The sequence below is a fragment of the Thunnus thynnus genome, chromosome 1 (assembly GCF_963924715.1).
Source record: "Thunnus thynnus chromosome 1, fThuThy2.1, whole genome shotgun sequence".
Taxonomy (NCBI): domain Eukaryota; kingdom Metazoa; phylum Chordata; class Actinopteri; order Scombriformes; family Scombridae; genus Thunnus; species Thunnus thynnus.
This window is the reverse complement of record NC_089517.1, coordinates 638,256-655,085: the sequence shown is the minus strand read 5'-3', so window position 1 is coordinate 655,085 and position 16,830 is coordinate 638,256. Positions and strand designations below refer to the sequence as shown.

Here is a 16,830-nt window from a genome sequence, read left to right as displayed (position 1 = left end):
AAGCTGCTTGATGTTGTGTTCATCCATCTGAAGGATGAACTGGGATGTTTATAGTTCCATCTTTAGTTATTGAGGTTGGCACAGATTGTTACTGAGCCATAGAACTCCTGTAGAACATCCTCACTTCCTTCTTCTTCTGTTGACTCATCACCAAGTCGCCTGCCATCCTCTTTTCCTCACTGGAGGAATTTGAACTCATCAGTCACTCTGTTTTGAAAGATTTCTATTAAATTCTGGGATTTAAAATGATGATTAATCCTCCATGTCTTTGGTTTTAACTTCATACTTTTGTCACTGTTTTATTTGTATCAGGATGCAGCAGCAGAGAGCAGACCCTCCTGAACCCAGCTGTGTCAGTGTCGACTCTATGGATCGTCCTATTAAGTTAAAAGATGGACAACCTGCTGATGGAAGGTAAGAATGTAAAACTGAAGTTTGTTATTATCTGACTCTCCTGAGAAGAGGAATCAATATATTGTTTCAGCAGTGACATCACAGTGTCCACCTGTGCAACAGTCACATGTCAAAGAGTTCAGTGTTATAAGACACCAACATGGTCACTATATCAATATGTGTGTGTAACTTTGAAAACATCACATCCAATAATCAGAGCAGCAGCTAACTTGGATGTGTCTGTCTGGAGCTTCAAAGATGGATCCTGCTGAGCAAAGGTCAGAATATTGATCTCAGGATTGATAAACTGACTGAACAGATTGATAATTGACAGAAAGGATTGTTAGACACAAGAATGTTTTATATTTATGGAAGATGAGAAAAAATCTAAAATGTCTCATTAAAGACAAATCAAAGAGAGAAAGAAAATGAGATACAATGCACGTTATGTATACGTGTTTCCTTTTCATGTAAGTGTTTACTTGTGTCATAATTAATGAAAAACCTTTGGTAAAGAGACAATGAAGGTTTCTCAGGCTGCATTAAAATCAAACCAGAACACAGAAAACAAAGTGAAAAGGTGTTTTACATTTCAGTGTTTGTTGTCTTGTCTGTTCTTTCATGCAGCACAATCCATCTCATTAAAACTGCAAACAGTCTCACAAATGGAACTAAACATACAGTCAGTAGTTCTGTCCCTCAGCCCACAGGAAACTGTTTTATTGTGAAAGGCTGTCTGTCATGTTTGACTTCACCTCTGCTGGTGTTGATAAGCTCCGCCCATGGCGCTGCCTCCAAGCTGTGATTGGACAGCTGATTATTTTTCAGTTTGACAGGAACATCTTCATCTCAGAAAGACTCAGCTCCCTCTCTCACAGAGCTTCTTATTCAGTGTTGGCAGGTGTTTGCTGCCCTCTGCAGGACAACACTGACATGTAACACACCTGCTCACTTTGTTTCTGTGCTCTGATTTATTGTTTTCTTTTTCACTTTATTTGTTTCATCTTGTTCAATTTAACAGACAAAACATTAATATAATTACAATATTAATCCACCTGATCCCTGAACCCTCATGTACCGGCTCCATCAGGCACAGCTTATACCAGTTTAGTTTCATACCTTATTTTCTTCTTCTTCTCTGACTCCTCCTCTGACTCATCACCAAGTCGCCTGCCATCCTCTTTTCATCACTGGAGGAATTTGAACTCATCAGTCACTCTGTTCTGAAAGATTTCTATTTAATTCTGGGATTTAAACTGATGATTAATCCTTCATGTCTTTGGTTTTAACTACATGCTTTGTTCACTGATTATTATTCAGTTTGACAAGAACATCTATGGGTCTTTAGCTTTAATAAGCTGTGTGCAGATTTGAGTCATTAAATGTCCTTAAATGTGATGTTTTCTCCACAGAGTTCAGCAGCAGAGCTCAGAAGTTCTCAGTGATCAGTCTGCACAGCAGCATCAAATACACCTGGACTCCATATTTATGGTGTGTACATCTACAAATACACCTTTAATATTAACTCTATCAACCACAGATGAAATACTAAAGTACCGTTCAGGTCCTAACAGTGTCCATGTTCCTCTGTTTAGACCAGCAGACCTTCAGACTGACAGATGAATCACATGTTGTGTTTCTACCAGTTTAAATTAAATGTTCAGTTTATCTTTCTGTTCCAGCTGCTGGAGGAGAACATCGTCACTTTTGTGAAGAACGAACTGAAGAGAGTCCAGAGGGTTCTGAGTCCAGATTACCCAGAATGCTTAGAGAGTCAGAGTGAGGATGAGGAGGTGTTGGATGGTGAGGAGGAAGAGCAGAGGAGGAGCAGCAGAGAAGCATTTCTGAAGATCACACTGCACTTCCTGAGGAGAATGAAGCAGGAGGAGCTGGCTGACCGTCTGCAGAGCAGTAAGAGGATTTTAACAGATTTAACATGATGGAGGCAACATGGGAGAGGTTTATATTTCAAACTCTGCTGTAAATATGCTGCACACATCTGCATCACATCACAGGCTGTTTGTCCTTCACTGATGAGCTGAATAAAACTAATGGAGGAGGAAAAACTATACAGACACACTTACATGTTCAGATTTCTAGACTTTCTGTAGGATCCACTCACTGATTTCATTTGTTGTTTGTTCATTCAGGAACTCTTACTGCAGAGTGTCGACGTAAACTCAAGTCTAAACTGAAGGAGAAGTTCCAGTGTGTGTTTGAGGGGATTGCTAAAGCAGGAAACCCAACCCTTCTGAATCAGATCTACACAGAGCTCTACATCACAGAGGGAGGGACTGCAGAGGTCAATGATGAACATGAGGTCAGACAGATTGAAACAGCATCCTGGAAACCAGACAGACAAGAAACAACAATCAGACAAGAAGACATCTTTAAAGCTTCACCTGGAAGAGATGAACCAATCAGAACAGTGATGACAAAGGGAGTGGCTGGCATTGGGAAAACAGTCTTATCACAGAAGTTCAGTCTGGACTGGGCTGAAGACAAAGCCAACCAGGACATACAGTTCACATTTCCATTCACTTTCAGAGAGCTGAATGTGGTGAAAGAGAAAAAGTACAGCTTGGTGGAACTTGTTCATCACTTCTTTACTGAAATCAAAGAAGCAGGAATCTGCAGGTTTGAAGACTTCCAGGTTGTGTTCATCTTTGACGGTCTGGATGAGTGTCGACTTCCTCTGGACTTCCACAACAATGAGATCCTGACTGATGTTACAGAGTCCACCTCAGTGGATGTGCTGCTGACAAACCTCATCAGGGGGAAACTGCTTCCCTCTGCTCGTCTCTGGATAACCACACGACCTGCAGCATCCAATCAGATCCCTCCTGAGTGTGTCGACATGGTGACAGAGGTCAGAGGGTTCACTGACCCACAGAAGGAGGAGTACTTCAGGAAGAGATTCAGAGATGAAGAGCAGGCCAGCACCATCATCTCCCACATCAAGACATCACAAAGCCTCCACATCATGTGCCACATCCCAGTCTTCTGCTGGCTCACTGCTACAGTTCTGGAGGATGTGTTGAAAAGCAGAGAGGGAGGAGAGCTGCCCAAGACCCTGACTGAGATGTACATCCACTTCCTGGTGGTTCAGTCCAAACTGAAGAACGTCAAGTATGATAAAAGAGCTGAGACAGATCCACACTGGAGTCCAGAGAGCAGGGAGATGATTTTGTTTCTGGGAAAACTGGCTTTTGAGCAGCTGCAGAAAGGCAACCTGATCTTCTATGAATCAGACCTGACAGAGTGTGGCATCGATATCACAGCAGCCTCAGTGTACTCGGGAGTGTTCACACAGGTCTTTAAAGAGGAGAGTGGGCTGTACCAGGACAAGGTGTTCTGCTTCATCCATCTGAGTGTTCAGGAGTTTCTGGCTGCTCTTCATGTCCATCTGACATTCATCAAGTCTGGAATCAATCTGCTGGAAGTACAACAAACAACACCCCAGAAGTCTAAAACTAGTCAGAAATCTGCAGAGAAATGTTTCTACCAGAGTGCTGTGGATGAGGCCTTAAAGAGTACAAATGGACACCTGGACTTGTTCCTCCGCTTCCTCCTGGGTCTTTCACTGCAGACCAATCAGACTCTCCTACAAGGTCTGCTGAAAAAGACAGGAAGTAGGTCACAGACCAATCAGGAAACAGTCGGGTACATTAAGAAGAAGCTCAGTGAGAATCTGTCTGCAGAGAGAAGCATCAATCTATTCCACTGTCTGAATGAACTGAATGATCGTTCTCTAGTGGAGGAAATCCAACAACACCTGAGATCAGGACGTCTCTCCACAGATAAACTGTCTCCTGCTCAGTGGTCAGCTCTGGTCTTCATCTTACTGTCATCAGAAAAAGATCTGGACATGTTTGACCTGAAGAAATACTCTGCTTCAGAGGAGGCTCTTCTGAGGCTGCTGCCAGTGGTCAAAGCCTCCAACAAAGCTCTGTAAGTACACAGATAGTTGGATTTATTCATCATTATTTAAATACTCAGCTATCCTTTTAACAAAAATAAATTCTTACTTGTTTTTTCCCTTTTATTTCCTCTCCAGGCTGATTGGCTGTAACCTTTCAGAGAGAAGCTGTGCAGCTCTGTCCTCAGTTCTCAGCTCCCAGTCCTCTAGTCTGAGAGAGCTTGACCTTAGTAATAATAACCTGCAGGATTCAGGAATTAAACAGTTGTCTGCTGGACTGGAGACTCCACACTGCACACTGGGAACTCTCAGGTCAGAACAAATTCCCCATTGTTTTAGAGGCATTTTTCTAAACTATAAGTTGCAGCCTCTCTAATATCAGGACTTCTGATTTGCAAAAGTTTTCCACTAGGATTTTATCTTTCAAACAATAGAAAATCTTTAAATTTTCTAGTTTATCTTTCCTTGATTCAGCCTTATATATTTTACAGCACACATATATGAACTCTGGCTGAGACAGAGTAAGAAATATTTGCTTTGATACCATGTGATTTATATCATTACATGTCTGTTCATCATGAAACTGTCACATCTCCAACATGTTTAGAATAGAACAGCAAAGATTTTAACCAGTGCTGAGAGTTGAATTTATATCCAGCATCACCAAAAGTCCAAAGTTCTGATTGGCAGAAGTTTTCCACCAGGATTTTATTTTTCACAGGAAACAAATGTTTGAATTTTCCAATTTATCTTCTTTGATTCAGCTTCATATATTTTACAGCACAGATATATGAATTCTGGCTGAGATAGAGAAACTGATCATTGCTTTGATACCAAGTGATTTAGATCATAACATGTCTGTGTATCATTGATTCTGTCATATTTAACTGTCACATCTCCAACATGTATAGAATATAACAGCAAAGATTTTAACTAGTGCTGAGAGGAGAATTTATATCCAGCATCATCTTCATGTTCATTATTTTCTCTCCAGGCTGAGTTTGTGTAACCTCTCAGAGAGAAGCTGTGCAGCTCTGTCCTCAGTTCTCAGCTCCCAGTCCTCTAGTCTGAGAGAGCTTGATCTTAGTAACAACAACCTGCGGGATTCAGGAATGAAACAGTTGTCTGCTGGACTGAAGAGTCCACACTGCACACTGGGAACTCTCAGGTCAGAACAAATTCCCCATTGTTTTAGAGGCATTTTTCTAAACTATAAGTTGCAGCCTCTCTAATGTCAGGACTTCTGATTTGCAAAAGTTTTCCACTAGGATTTTATGTTTCAAACAACAGAAAATCTTTACATTTTCTAGTTTATCTTTCCTTGATTCAGCCTTATATATTTCACAGCACAAATATATGAACTCTGGCTGAGACAGAGTAACAAATATTTGCTTTGATACCATGTGATTTATATCATTACATGTCTGTTCATCATGAAACTGTCACATCTCCAACATGTTTAGAATAGAACCGCAAAGATTTTAACCAGTGCTGAGAGTTGAATTTATATCCAGCATCACCAAAAGTCCAAAGTTCTGATTGGCAGAAGTTTTCCACCAGGATTTTATTTTTCACAGGAAACAAATGTTTGAATTTTCCAATTTATCTTCTTTGACTCAGCTTCATATATTTTACAGCACAGATATATGAATTCTGGCTGAGATACAGAAACTGATCATTGCTTTGATATCAAGTGATTTAGATCATAACATGTCTTTGTATCTCTGATTCTGTCATATTTAACTGCCACATCTCCAACATGTATAGAATATAACAGCAAAGATTTTAACTAGTGCTGAGAGGAGAATTTATATCCAGCATCATCTTCATGTTCATTATTTTCTCTCCAGGCTGAGTGGCTGTAACCTTTCAGAGAGAAGCTGTGCAGCTCTGTCCTCAGTTCTCAGCTCCCAGTCCTCTAGTCTGAGAGAGCTTGATCTCAGTAACAACAACCTGTGGGATTCCGGAGTGAAGCAACTGTCTGCTGGACTGGAGACTCCACACTGCACACTGGGAACTCTCAGGTCAGAACAAATTCCCCATTGTTTTAGAGGCATTTTTCTAAACTATAAGTTGCAGCCTCTCTAATATCAGGACTTCTGATTTGCAAAAGTTTTCCACTAGGATTTTATCTTTCAAACAATAGAAAATCTTTAAATTTTCTAGTTTATCTTTCCTTGATTCAGCCTTATATATTTTACAGCACACATATATGAACTCTGGCTGAGACAGAGTAAGAAATATTTGCTTTGATACTGTTGGGACTACATGTGGACCACAGTTTACCACATGTCTCAAGACTCCAAGAAACCTGAGCCCTGGGGGTTCGCACCCAAAGTGTGAAGCTCCACCCATGGATCCAGGTTATCAAAACTAGAGATTCCCCTCTTATCTCTCTCTTTTCTCCACGAGCTGCAGCAGGAGCAGCTCCTTGCTCTCTTTCACACCATCTCTGCTCTCTTGTGTGGCCTGCTCACAGCAGACACACACAGTCTTCTTTACGGCAGAAGACGCGAGAGCCTGCCTAAGACTCAGAAACTAAGTTTCCTTGTGCCAGCAGCTAATACACAAGTCTGCTGGCCAGTTTAACAAGTACAGGAGCCGCGAAATGGAGTTAGCTTGCCGCTAACTCTACACCAAGGAGTCACCTGGGCCCTCTGCACGACTGGAGTGCTGTCTGCCTAGCAACGCCTGCATCTTTCAGCTTCAGAGCCAAAGCATTCTCAGCCTGACTCACCCACGGATTCACCGGCTACAAAGCAGGACACCACAAAGCATCTCTTCCTTCATGGACTGGTAACAACTGGGCATAGCCTAGCAACACAGTGAAGCATAGTACGGCTAAGCAAGAATGTTTAACTCAAACAATGTACTGTACGTGTATTGATTTGGTTAAGGTTATACATTGAACTGTTGTTGTGATGTCCTTGTTGCCTATAGTCAGGTTACTGCATAGCCACACCGCTAGGTTAATGTTAGCATGCTTAACACATGTTACATCCAGTAACTAGGCCTTGCATGCAACTAACCTCGTTTTAACCTGGCACCTTTAGCGTACACCAATTGGCCTTGAATAGAGAACCACACAGCTAAGAGGTTAAAACCTAGTTTGGCAAACTTTGGTTCAGGCAGCACATGTGGTTCAAGACACCACATGGTCTGGCCTTTTATCCCTGTAGTTCCCTTTATCAGCCAAAGTGTCGGCATGCCATGTGCTCAGTCACCAGGTGACTGCAGCCATCTTGCTATTGTCTTCCCTACACACACAGACACACACACACACACACACACACACACACACACACTCACACTTGTATATAGGTACACTTAGCTAGATTAGTATTGTGTGTTGCTTTTACCCTTTTGTTAAATAAATGCTTTTGGATATACCTGTTGTCTGTTTTAATGTTGCACAAGAATGAGTTTTGCCAACCTCTGCTCTGTAAAGAACTCCAAATCCTTCAACCTTTACTAGCTATTGATATGGTGATTTTGCTTATAGTTATTCAAGTAATTATTAATCAAAGTCCCAAATTCATAGATTAGTACCCTTTGAGACTGAATTGGCTATCTTTTTCCCTGAGTCCAGGGTGGTGCCCCGTTATTATTAATTCTTATTAATAATTTTATTGATTTTAATAATTAACGATTATCTTTGATAATCGTTAATTATTGCTGATAGCCAAACTTGTAGCCACGGCCCAACAAAATGGTGCCCCGCGTGAGACAGAGTATTGTTGGCAATTATTCATAATTGTGCAATATTAATTTCAGCATAATTTTGGCCAGTACCAAAATTCTGGAATCTAAAACCTTTAGACTATCCAAAAGTCTTTATATTTAACACGACCAGTCTGCCACAGGAGAAGATATCTAGCTGTACTTACAAACAAGTCAAGTGTTGGGAGAATTGATTTTTTCAAATCAATTTTAGCTAAAGCAATCGGTAACCCAAATCTTGAGTTGTTGATAACTACCACTTTAAGCCCTCGTAGTGTTAAACTAAGAGATTGCTATTGCTGCTAGCCACTCAGGTTGAACCTACTCTGTAGGAAGTGTAAGAATTTTGGTTCAGCATTTGAAAAGTACACATTCAATGCCATCCAGTCAAGCTGTCAGAATTAGTTGTTAATTCAAGTGCTCCCCTTGTTAATTAAACCACAGTGTGCCACCGGCGCTGTGACACATAGAGAGCTTGTACCTGGCTGTTACTGCCATGCATTCCAGACTGAGTAAGAAATAGAGCCTGTGAGATAGAGCCACAGTGTGCTACCAGCCCTGTGACACTTAGAAGTTATCCTCTAGCTGTTACTGCCATGCATTCCAGCCTGAGTCAACTTTAAGAAACAATCCTCTAGCTGTTACTGCGCTGCATCTCAGTTAGTGCATGTTGAAATCTGTTGTGCCCACTAGAGCCACTAGACGGTGTCGTAGCTACCCCTCCTCCACAGGAAGCTACTCCCCATAGTGTAAGCCACAACATTGTTTGGTTAGGCTAGTGTACTGCCCAAACTACACTACAAAGTGTCTGCCACGCAACACCATAGCCAACCACATTGTTTTGTTGTACTAGTCAACTGCTAATCTAATCCTCCGTACCGGATACAACAATGGAGAACCCCTGTGTAGAACAGTTTATTTCTTCCCTAGCACAGAGCCTAGAACCTGGCTACCCAGAATTCATCAGCAGGTTGAATTTCAGTGAGTGCAGGAAAGAGATAGACTCGCTACTCAAGGATAGGAATGATGCACAGACCTCATCCAAAGATCCATTGTTATGCTTGCTTCTGAACTTCCACAGGCAAACCAGCCTTGCCTGTCAGAGCAGAGCAGCCCTAGAAAAGGAGGTAGATTTCCTTAGAGCGCAAAATGCTTGCCTCCTCCATGAGGTTCAGACGGCCAATAAGAAAGCCATGCGCTATTTAGAAGACCTGTACTCAGCAGAGTTAAATCTCTGCTCACACAAGGAGGAATTGTTAAGGCTTAGGTCAGAATGTCCTGCCCCACTACAGTCATTCAGCCAATGTGATTCCGGTTATTCCGATTCACACTCCTCCCATAATGAAAGGTTAACTCCCTCTCCACTCAGAAGATTGGAACAATTCCCAACTGACCCTAAGTTCTTGGGAATGAAGTCAGCTTCTCAACCTCCACTGAGAGACAGAGCTAACAGCTACCTGAGTTCCCATCTCTCTGAAACAGACACTGAAGAGACATGTAGTTTATCCTCTAGAAGATATTCTGCCCAGTGTTTTTCTCAGCCACCGATACATGACACATTCATCCGTGCTCATCCTTCCGAAGGGGGGACTAGATCATCCCAGAACTGTTCAGCCTCTCCTCAGCACTATCAGGAAAGTGATAACAGTTGTTCAGCCCCTGCCCTTCAACCAGAGAGAACTGTAGTACGTGATGCACATGTCCATGATAGTGCTAGTTTAGTCTTGTCTTCACCAGAAATGACTTCACAGTGTCCCCGCCTTAAAGTGCTTGAGCTCATAGCTAAGGACATTGATCATTTTGACCCAGACAGCTGTAATCACCACATTGAAGATTACTTTAGAGAACTAGAATACAATCTAGTTGACCTGCCCCATGCAACCCAAAGTGAGAAAGTTAAACTTGTGTGGAAAACCAGCTCTAAAGCTGTACACAAGTTTATACAATCACAACCTTCCAGAGTCAGAAATGACTACCAAGAGCTCCGTCAAGCACTAGTAAAAGAATTCTCTTCTACTGCTGACGAGACCACATCAATGGTTGCAGCCCTCCAAGTTAAACATTCCCGTCGTGAGCATCCCAGGGATTATTACCAACGTTTGAGGCATGCGTACTTCCAGGGCAAGAATGCACCAGGCTTAGAAGAAAACCCCACCTTCAAGTCCATATTCTTGCAGAACCTTCATCCATGCGTACGCACTCACGTTGTACTTATGACGCACCAAGGTAACCCTTCACTGCGTGAGATAAGAAAGATGACACAGGTGGCTTGGGAAACTGCTGTCCCTTCCAAAGCAGGAGGGAAAACAATTGAGCCTGCCAGCTCAAACACTGAAGCGTCATACAGGTCTGCTGCCTCAAAAGATCACCCTCAGAACAGTCCAAAGGGGGGTGACAAAAGGCAGCATAGGGACACTGAGCGTAAGCGCCATGTCCACCAACTGCGTCGAGATAGGCATTCACACAGTAGAAGCTTTAGAAGGCCATACGCAGAGATTCTGGCCCAGAAGTGTGACCAGACAATGGACAGATCAGATGATGACCACAGCATCTCTGACCACAGTTCAGTACATGGTCACCATCTATCAGACAGTGACAGTGCCTCTGAATGTCTCTCTCCCTCTGGCTACACGGAGCGTTACAGCCCTGAGCCACAAGTTAGAAACTTAAGGCACACGAGCTCTAGAGCTTGCTTCTCACAATTCTAGACAGCAACACAGTCCACCCCTGTACTGACAGTAAGACAGATACCAGTGCCTTACCTTTCCTGCAGTTACATAGGTAAACTTGGGTTCGTTGGCAACAGTAGCAACCTCAGTTATTCTAAACTCAGTAATAGCCAGACAGCCTGCTATTAGTTGAGGAAAGCCTAAATTCTGATTCAGCTCAGACACCACTGTCCTACTTTGCAAGTACAATTGGATCAACTCCTTGGTAGTATTTTGTCAATAGGATCACTTTGCAAAACACTAGCTTAGGACACTTGATTAGGTACTTTCAGAAGTAGTCATACACATGTCTTCATCCATCACAAGTTTAGGACATAGTGCCAAACAAACAATGATACAGCCATTAGGACTTTGGGATTTTTGGAAATATGATGACATCCTTCTGCAGCTACACTTGCCTGAAGGACAAAATTGTAAAGTCTGCCAAGATCAGACTGAGTACTACATTGAGTAGTCAGTATTGTCATCAGATCCAATGAGTGAAACAACAAACACTCTTGGACACTCCAGAAATGGCTTTATCATTTTAGGTGCCACTCTCTCTGCATCTCACCTTAACAAAGTTACACCACTAACATTCCTGTTCTCACTAACCCAAAGAGTAATGAGAAACCCAGGTTATGTTATTTAGGACTATGCCTTTGTTGTTGTCTATCATGCTTTTGTTTTGTAATTCTGACTGTTCTTGCTTAGCCAAGATAGATAGTGTTAACCACTGCCCAGATGTTACAAACTTGAATGAACTGACAAATGAACTCTTGAACTCAACTGTGGACCATACAGTACATGTATGTTTGTGCTCCCAGGATCACACATCAGGTGCAATCCTAGGACCAAAGGGGGGATGTTGGGACTACATGTGGACCACAGTTTACCACATGTCTCAAGACTCCAAGAAACCTGAGCCCTGGGGGTTCGTGTGTGAAGTGTGAAGCTCCACCCATGGATCCAGGTTATCAAAACTAGAGATTCCCCTCTTATCTCTCTCTTTTCTCCACGAGCTGCAGCAGGAGCAGCTCCTTGCTCTCTTTCACACCATCTCTGCTCTCTTGTGTGGCCTGCTCACAGCAGACACACACAGTCTTCTTTACGGCAGAAGACGCGAGAGCCTGCCTAAGACTCAGAAACTAAGTTTCCTTGTGCCAGCAGCTAATACACAAGTCTGCTGGCCAGTTTAACAAGTACAGGAGCCGCGAAATGGAGTTAGCTTGCCGCTAACTCTACACCAAGGAGTGACCTGGGCCCTCTGCACGACTGGAGTGCTGTCTGCCCAGCAACGCCTGCATCTTTCAGCTTCAGAGCCAAAGCCTTCTCAGCCTGACTCACCCACGGATTCACCGGCTACAAAGCAGGACACCACAAAGCATCTCTTCCTTCATGGACTGGTAACAACTGGGCATAGCCTAGCAACACAGTGAAGCATAGTACGGCTAAGCAAGAATGTTTAACTCAAACAATGTACTGTACGTGTATTGATTTGGTTAAGGTTATACATTGAACTGTTGTTGTGATGTCCTTGTTGCCTATAGTCAGGTTACTGCATAGCCACACCGCTAGGTTAATGTTAGCATGCTTAACACATGTTACATCCAGTAACTAGGCCTTGCATGCAACTAACCTCGTTTTAACCTGGCACCTTTAGCGTACACCAATTGGCCTTGAATAGAGAACCACACAGCTAAGAGGTTAAAACCTAGTTTGGCAAACTTTGGTTCAGGCAGCACATGTGGTTCAAGACACCACATGGTCTGGCCTTTTATCCCTGTAGTTCCCTTTATCAGCCAAAGTGTCGGCATGCCATGTGCTCAGTCACCAGGTGACTGCAGCCATCTTGCTATTGTCTTCCCTACACACACAGACACACACACACACACACACACACACACACACACACACACTCACACTTGTATATAGGTACACTTAGCTAGATTAGTATTGTGTGTTGCTTTTACCCTTTTGTTAAATAAATGCTTTTGGATATACCTGTTGTCTGTTTTAATGTTGCACAAGAATGAGTTTTGCCAACCTCTGCTCTGTAAAGAACTCCAAATCCTTCAACCTTTACTAGCTATTGATATGGTGATTTTGCTTATAGTTATTCAAGTAATTATTAATCAAAGTCCCAAATTCATAGATTAGTACCCTTTGAGACTGAATTGGCTATCTTTTTCCCTGAGTCCAGGGTGGTGCCCCGTTATTATTAATTCTTATTAATAATTTTATTGATTTTAATAATTAACAATTATCTTTGATAATCATTAATTATTGCTGATAGCCAAACTTGTAGCCACGGCCCAACAATACCATGTGATTTATATCATTACATGTCTGTTCATCATGAAACTGTCACATCTCCAACATGTTTAGAATAGAACAGCAAAGATTTTAACCAGTGCTGAGAGTTGAATTTATATCCAGCATCACCAAAAGTCCAAAGTTCTGATTGGCAGAAGTTTTCCACCAGGATTTTATTTTTCACAGGAAACAAAATGTTTGAATTTTCCAATTTATCTTCTTTGATTCAGCTTCATATATTTTACAACACAGATATATGAATTCTGGCTGAGATAGAGAAACTGATCATTGCTTTGATACCAAGTGATTTAGATCATAACATGTCTGTGTATCACTGATTCTGTCATATTTAACTGCCACATCTCCAACATGTATAGAATATAACAGCAAAGATTTTAACTAGTGCTGAGAGGAGAATTTATATCCAGCATCATCTTCATGTTCATTATTTCCTCTCCAGGCTGAGTGGCTGTGGCCTCTCAGAGAGAAGCTGTGCAGCTCTGTCCTCAGTTCTCAGCTCCCAGTCCTCTAGTCTGAGAGAGCTTGATCTCAGTAACAATAACCTGCAGGATTCCGGAGTGAAGCAGCTGTCTGCTGGACTGAAGAGTCAACACTGCACACTGGAAAATCTCAGGTCAGGATTCATCAACCCTTTCAACAGATAAACATTTAAAATCTGAAGGACTATTAGAGGATAGTAGAGAGAATTACTTTCCATGCAGATTTTTATTGTTTTCTTTTGATTTTGTTGTTGAATTAATTGATACCTAAGATGATTTTTCAGATTTCGATAACATTTCATTTTACAGGTCCACAAATTTCATGGTACAGTGGAAATCGTTTATAGTTATCACTTCCATCCGGGTCAAACTGATCACTATAAGTGGATGATTATAACTGATTTTCTTTTCTTTTTCTTAATTTCTCATACAGATTATCATGTAATTGACATTTGTTTATTTATTACATGAATATAAAGTAATGAAATGAGCAGCTTCGCTATTTACTGAATTTCATTGTCTGTTTCAAGATACAGTACAGCTGTTTAAATGCTTGTTGTTTTGCTGCTGCATCTCATTTGCTCATTTTTGGCAGTTTGTCACAAAGTTCAAGGAGACGATGTTTATTGTTGAGAGAAAATTACTCTTTCCTTTTCTTTTTCCTGTCATGATTTCATTGTGCACACATCACCAGCCTCAGGTCACCAGCTGGTAGCGTTGTGCGTTTAGGCTGCTGGGGTGGACAGGTGAGGGCAGGTGCACAGCAGCGAGAAAGTTGAACCAGAATTGACTTTTGGAGAAACACAACCTGTAATGCTGTACAACCTTGTCATGAGGGAAGACAGAAACATTACTAGGTAGAGGGGAGGACATTTCTCTTCATTTGATAACGTTAAAACTAAAGTTAGGCTTTGCTGACGGCTTCCGGACTCATTTTAAAAAAGATGAGAGAGAGAAGCAGTGGTTGAGTGAGTTAGAAAGTGGATTAGGAGAGTGAGCAGTGGTAGTGAGAAAGCTGGTGAATGAGAGGAAGAAAACATTACTTTCTAATTGTTTCACGGCAGTTACAAACACACCCATCCCGCACCTCCACACTAGGAATGTGCCCGAATACAAATACATTATTCAGCAAAGCACAAATAGTGTTTTTTTTATGAATATTTGTTTCATACAAATAATTTAAAAATTATTTCATAAATATCATACGTGTACTATGGGAGTAAGGTAAAAAGAAAATAGAATTAACATAGTTTCAAATGTTTTTTTTTCCATATGTTTTCATGTATGAAAAGACCCAAATTATACAACAGATAGTTTCGACCAAGCAATCTGATTGGTCAACTAGACATTTAGAACGAGCTCAAATCAGCATGACAGCACACCTAGCCGCGTTCAAATGAAAAAAGCCTCTCACTAAAAATATTACTCCGCCATTCATTAGAACTATAAACCATGACGTCACGCTAACAACAACTGTCACTTCTGGGTAGACGACTGGTGGTTGATGTGAATTGCGGTGATATGTGAACTTGGCAAATTTGTTTATTTCTGTTGTCATTTTCAGCCACAACTGTAAAGTTTGAATATATACATATATAGTTAAACACCATGGTCCGACCTATCTGACGTTTCTGATGTGCTTATTTTATGTACTGTGTTGCTCTGTTAGCGTCTTTGGTTTGTTTTGTTTTGGTGGGGGGATCTGCGGTGAAAACCCAGAACGGAGTTTTGAGTAGTCTTTTATGTTTGTGAAACTGGATTGAACTGAACTGATTAGGGGTTGTGGGGAAAACAAAACAGACCCTTTACGAGTGGATTGAACTCTGAGACTGTGGAACAAGTTACACACCCTCACGCACACTGAAAAACCTGAACCGTCCTCTACTCTATCGTTACCCAACATGGAAAAAAATTTTTTTTTCAGCGTATGTCTTAGTTACAACAAGATTAAGCTAGCAAAGCAGTTTTGTGTTTATATATGTGGCATTTACTTAGTTTGGAAAATCCCACAGTCTCCAGAAAGCGTTAGCTCAAGTTGGCTGGCTGACTCAGCAGGGACTAGAAATCGTCTCTGTTGCTAGGTCGTTACTAAGGGTCGGCCTACTTGCTGGAGTAGTAAACTAGTTTCATTATGTAGGAGTCTACAGACGTAACTGATTGTTTTCCAGGTACGCATAATATGATCAATTTATATCTTTTTTTGTTGTTGTTATACAACAGTTTTTAACTGATGTATAATTGCAATATTACTTATATTGCAATATTGCTTAAATGCACACTGTAAGCAGACTACTTGATTTTCTATCAGAGAATTGTTTAAACGGCATTTGTATTGGAATGATTCTGTCCCAACTTTTTTGATCCATACAAGCGGTTTCCACTCTTTCTCAGAGCTGTTTCTTACAACGGTCTGTCTGACCACATCAGAAATCAAATGTTTTTATCGTCTTTCTGTTCAGTAATTGTTTGAGTCACGGAGCGTACTTCATATGCCTGCATGCACCGAACCGGAACATATGTATCACAACAGTTCAGGACAAATACATGTACCTGTACACCCCTATACTTACACCTAGTGGATAAGGCAAATGTAGGTGACTTTTTTCTTTCTTCGCCAATATACTACTACTACTAATATCCCTCATTTCTGCAAATATTTTGGAAATATTTTTCTTGAATTTACTGTATATTTATGTAACCAAGGTTATTTTCTGTAGAAACAAATTACAGATGTCCCCTAAATGCCTCATGATGCAGACATTGACTGTAAAAAATATGGATGTAGTCACGGTTCGCGAACTGCCATTTTGAAGCCTCGAGTGTAGCAATTTGACCATCACCATCTTGGATTTGGCCGTTGCCATGTTTGATTTTTGGAACCAGAAGTGACCATATTTGGAAGAGAGGGTGGAGCTGACCATAGCGCTAGCTGCTAGCTTGGTTAGCATGGTGCATTTATAATCTATGGTTAACAGTCATAATGTTAATGCTAATTTTCGCTAGCGAAAAACAGGCCTAAGACCGTTAAAACAAAACGCACTCAGTGGAAAAACTGATCATCTGATTCATTGATGGGTCTTTTATTACAAAAAACACAGAACAAGACCTATTTTTAGGTGACAATTAACTTTAATGAACTGAAAACACACTGTGAAATAGCAGCAGCTACGCCTATACGCAATGTTTACGTTACTTAAGCAATGTTGTCACCATGGCAGCGACTTGTCAATCACAACGTAGCCATGCTCTAAAGCAACTCTCTCAACTGGTCTCA

General features: G+C 41.3%; 1 protein-coding gene across 4 annotated transcripts in view; it reads left to right on the top strand.

Moving 5' to 3' along the window:
- The window catches only part of LOC137184991 (NLR family CARD domain-containing protein 3-like), a 281,932-nt gene that overhangs the window by 16,964 nt on the left and 248,138 nt on the right, over positions 1 to 16,830 (top strand). For 3 of the 4 annotated variants that reach the window (XM_067595042.1, XM_067593559.1, XM_067595823.1), the window contains one exon: positions 313 to 414. The exons of the other annotated variant lie outside the window; for it this stretch is intronic. In XM_067595042.1, coding sequence (XP_067451143.1) covers positions 313 to 414 — 102 coding nt within the window. The remainder of the gene's footprint in view (positions 1 to 312; positions 415 to 16,830) is intronic. 4 annotated transcript variants of the gene reach the window in all.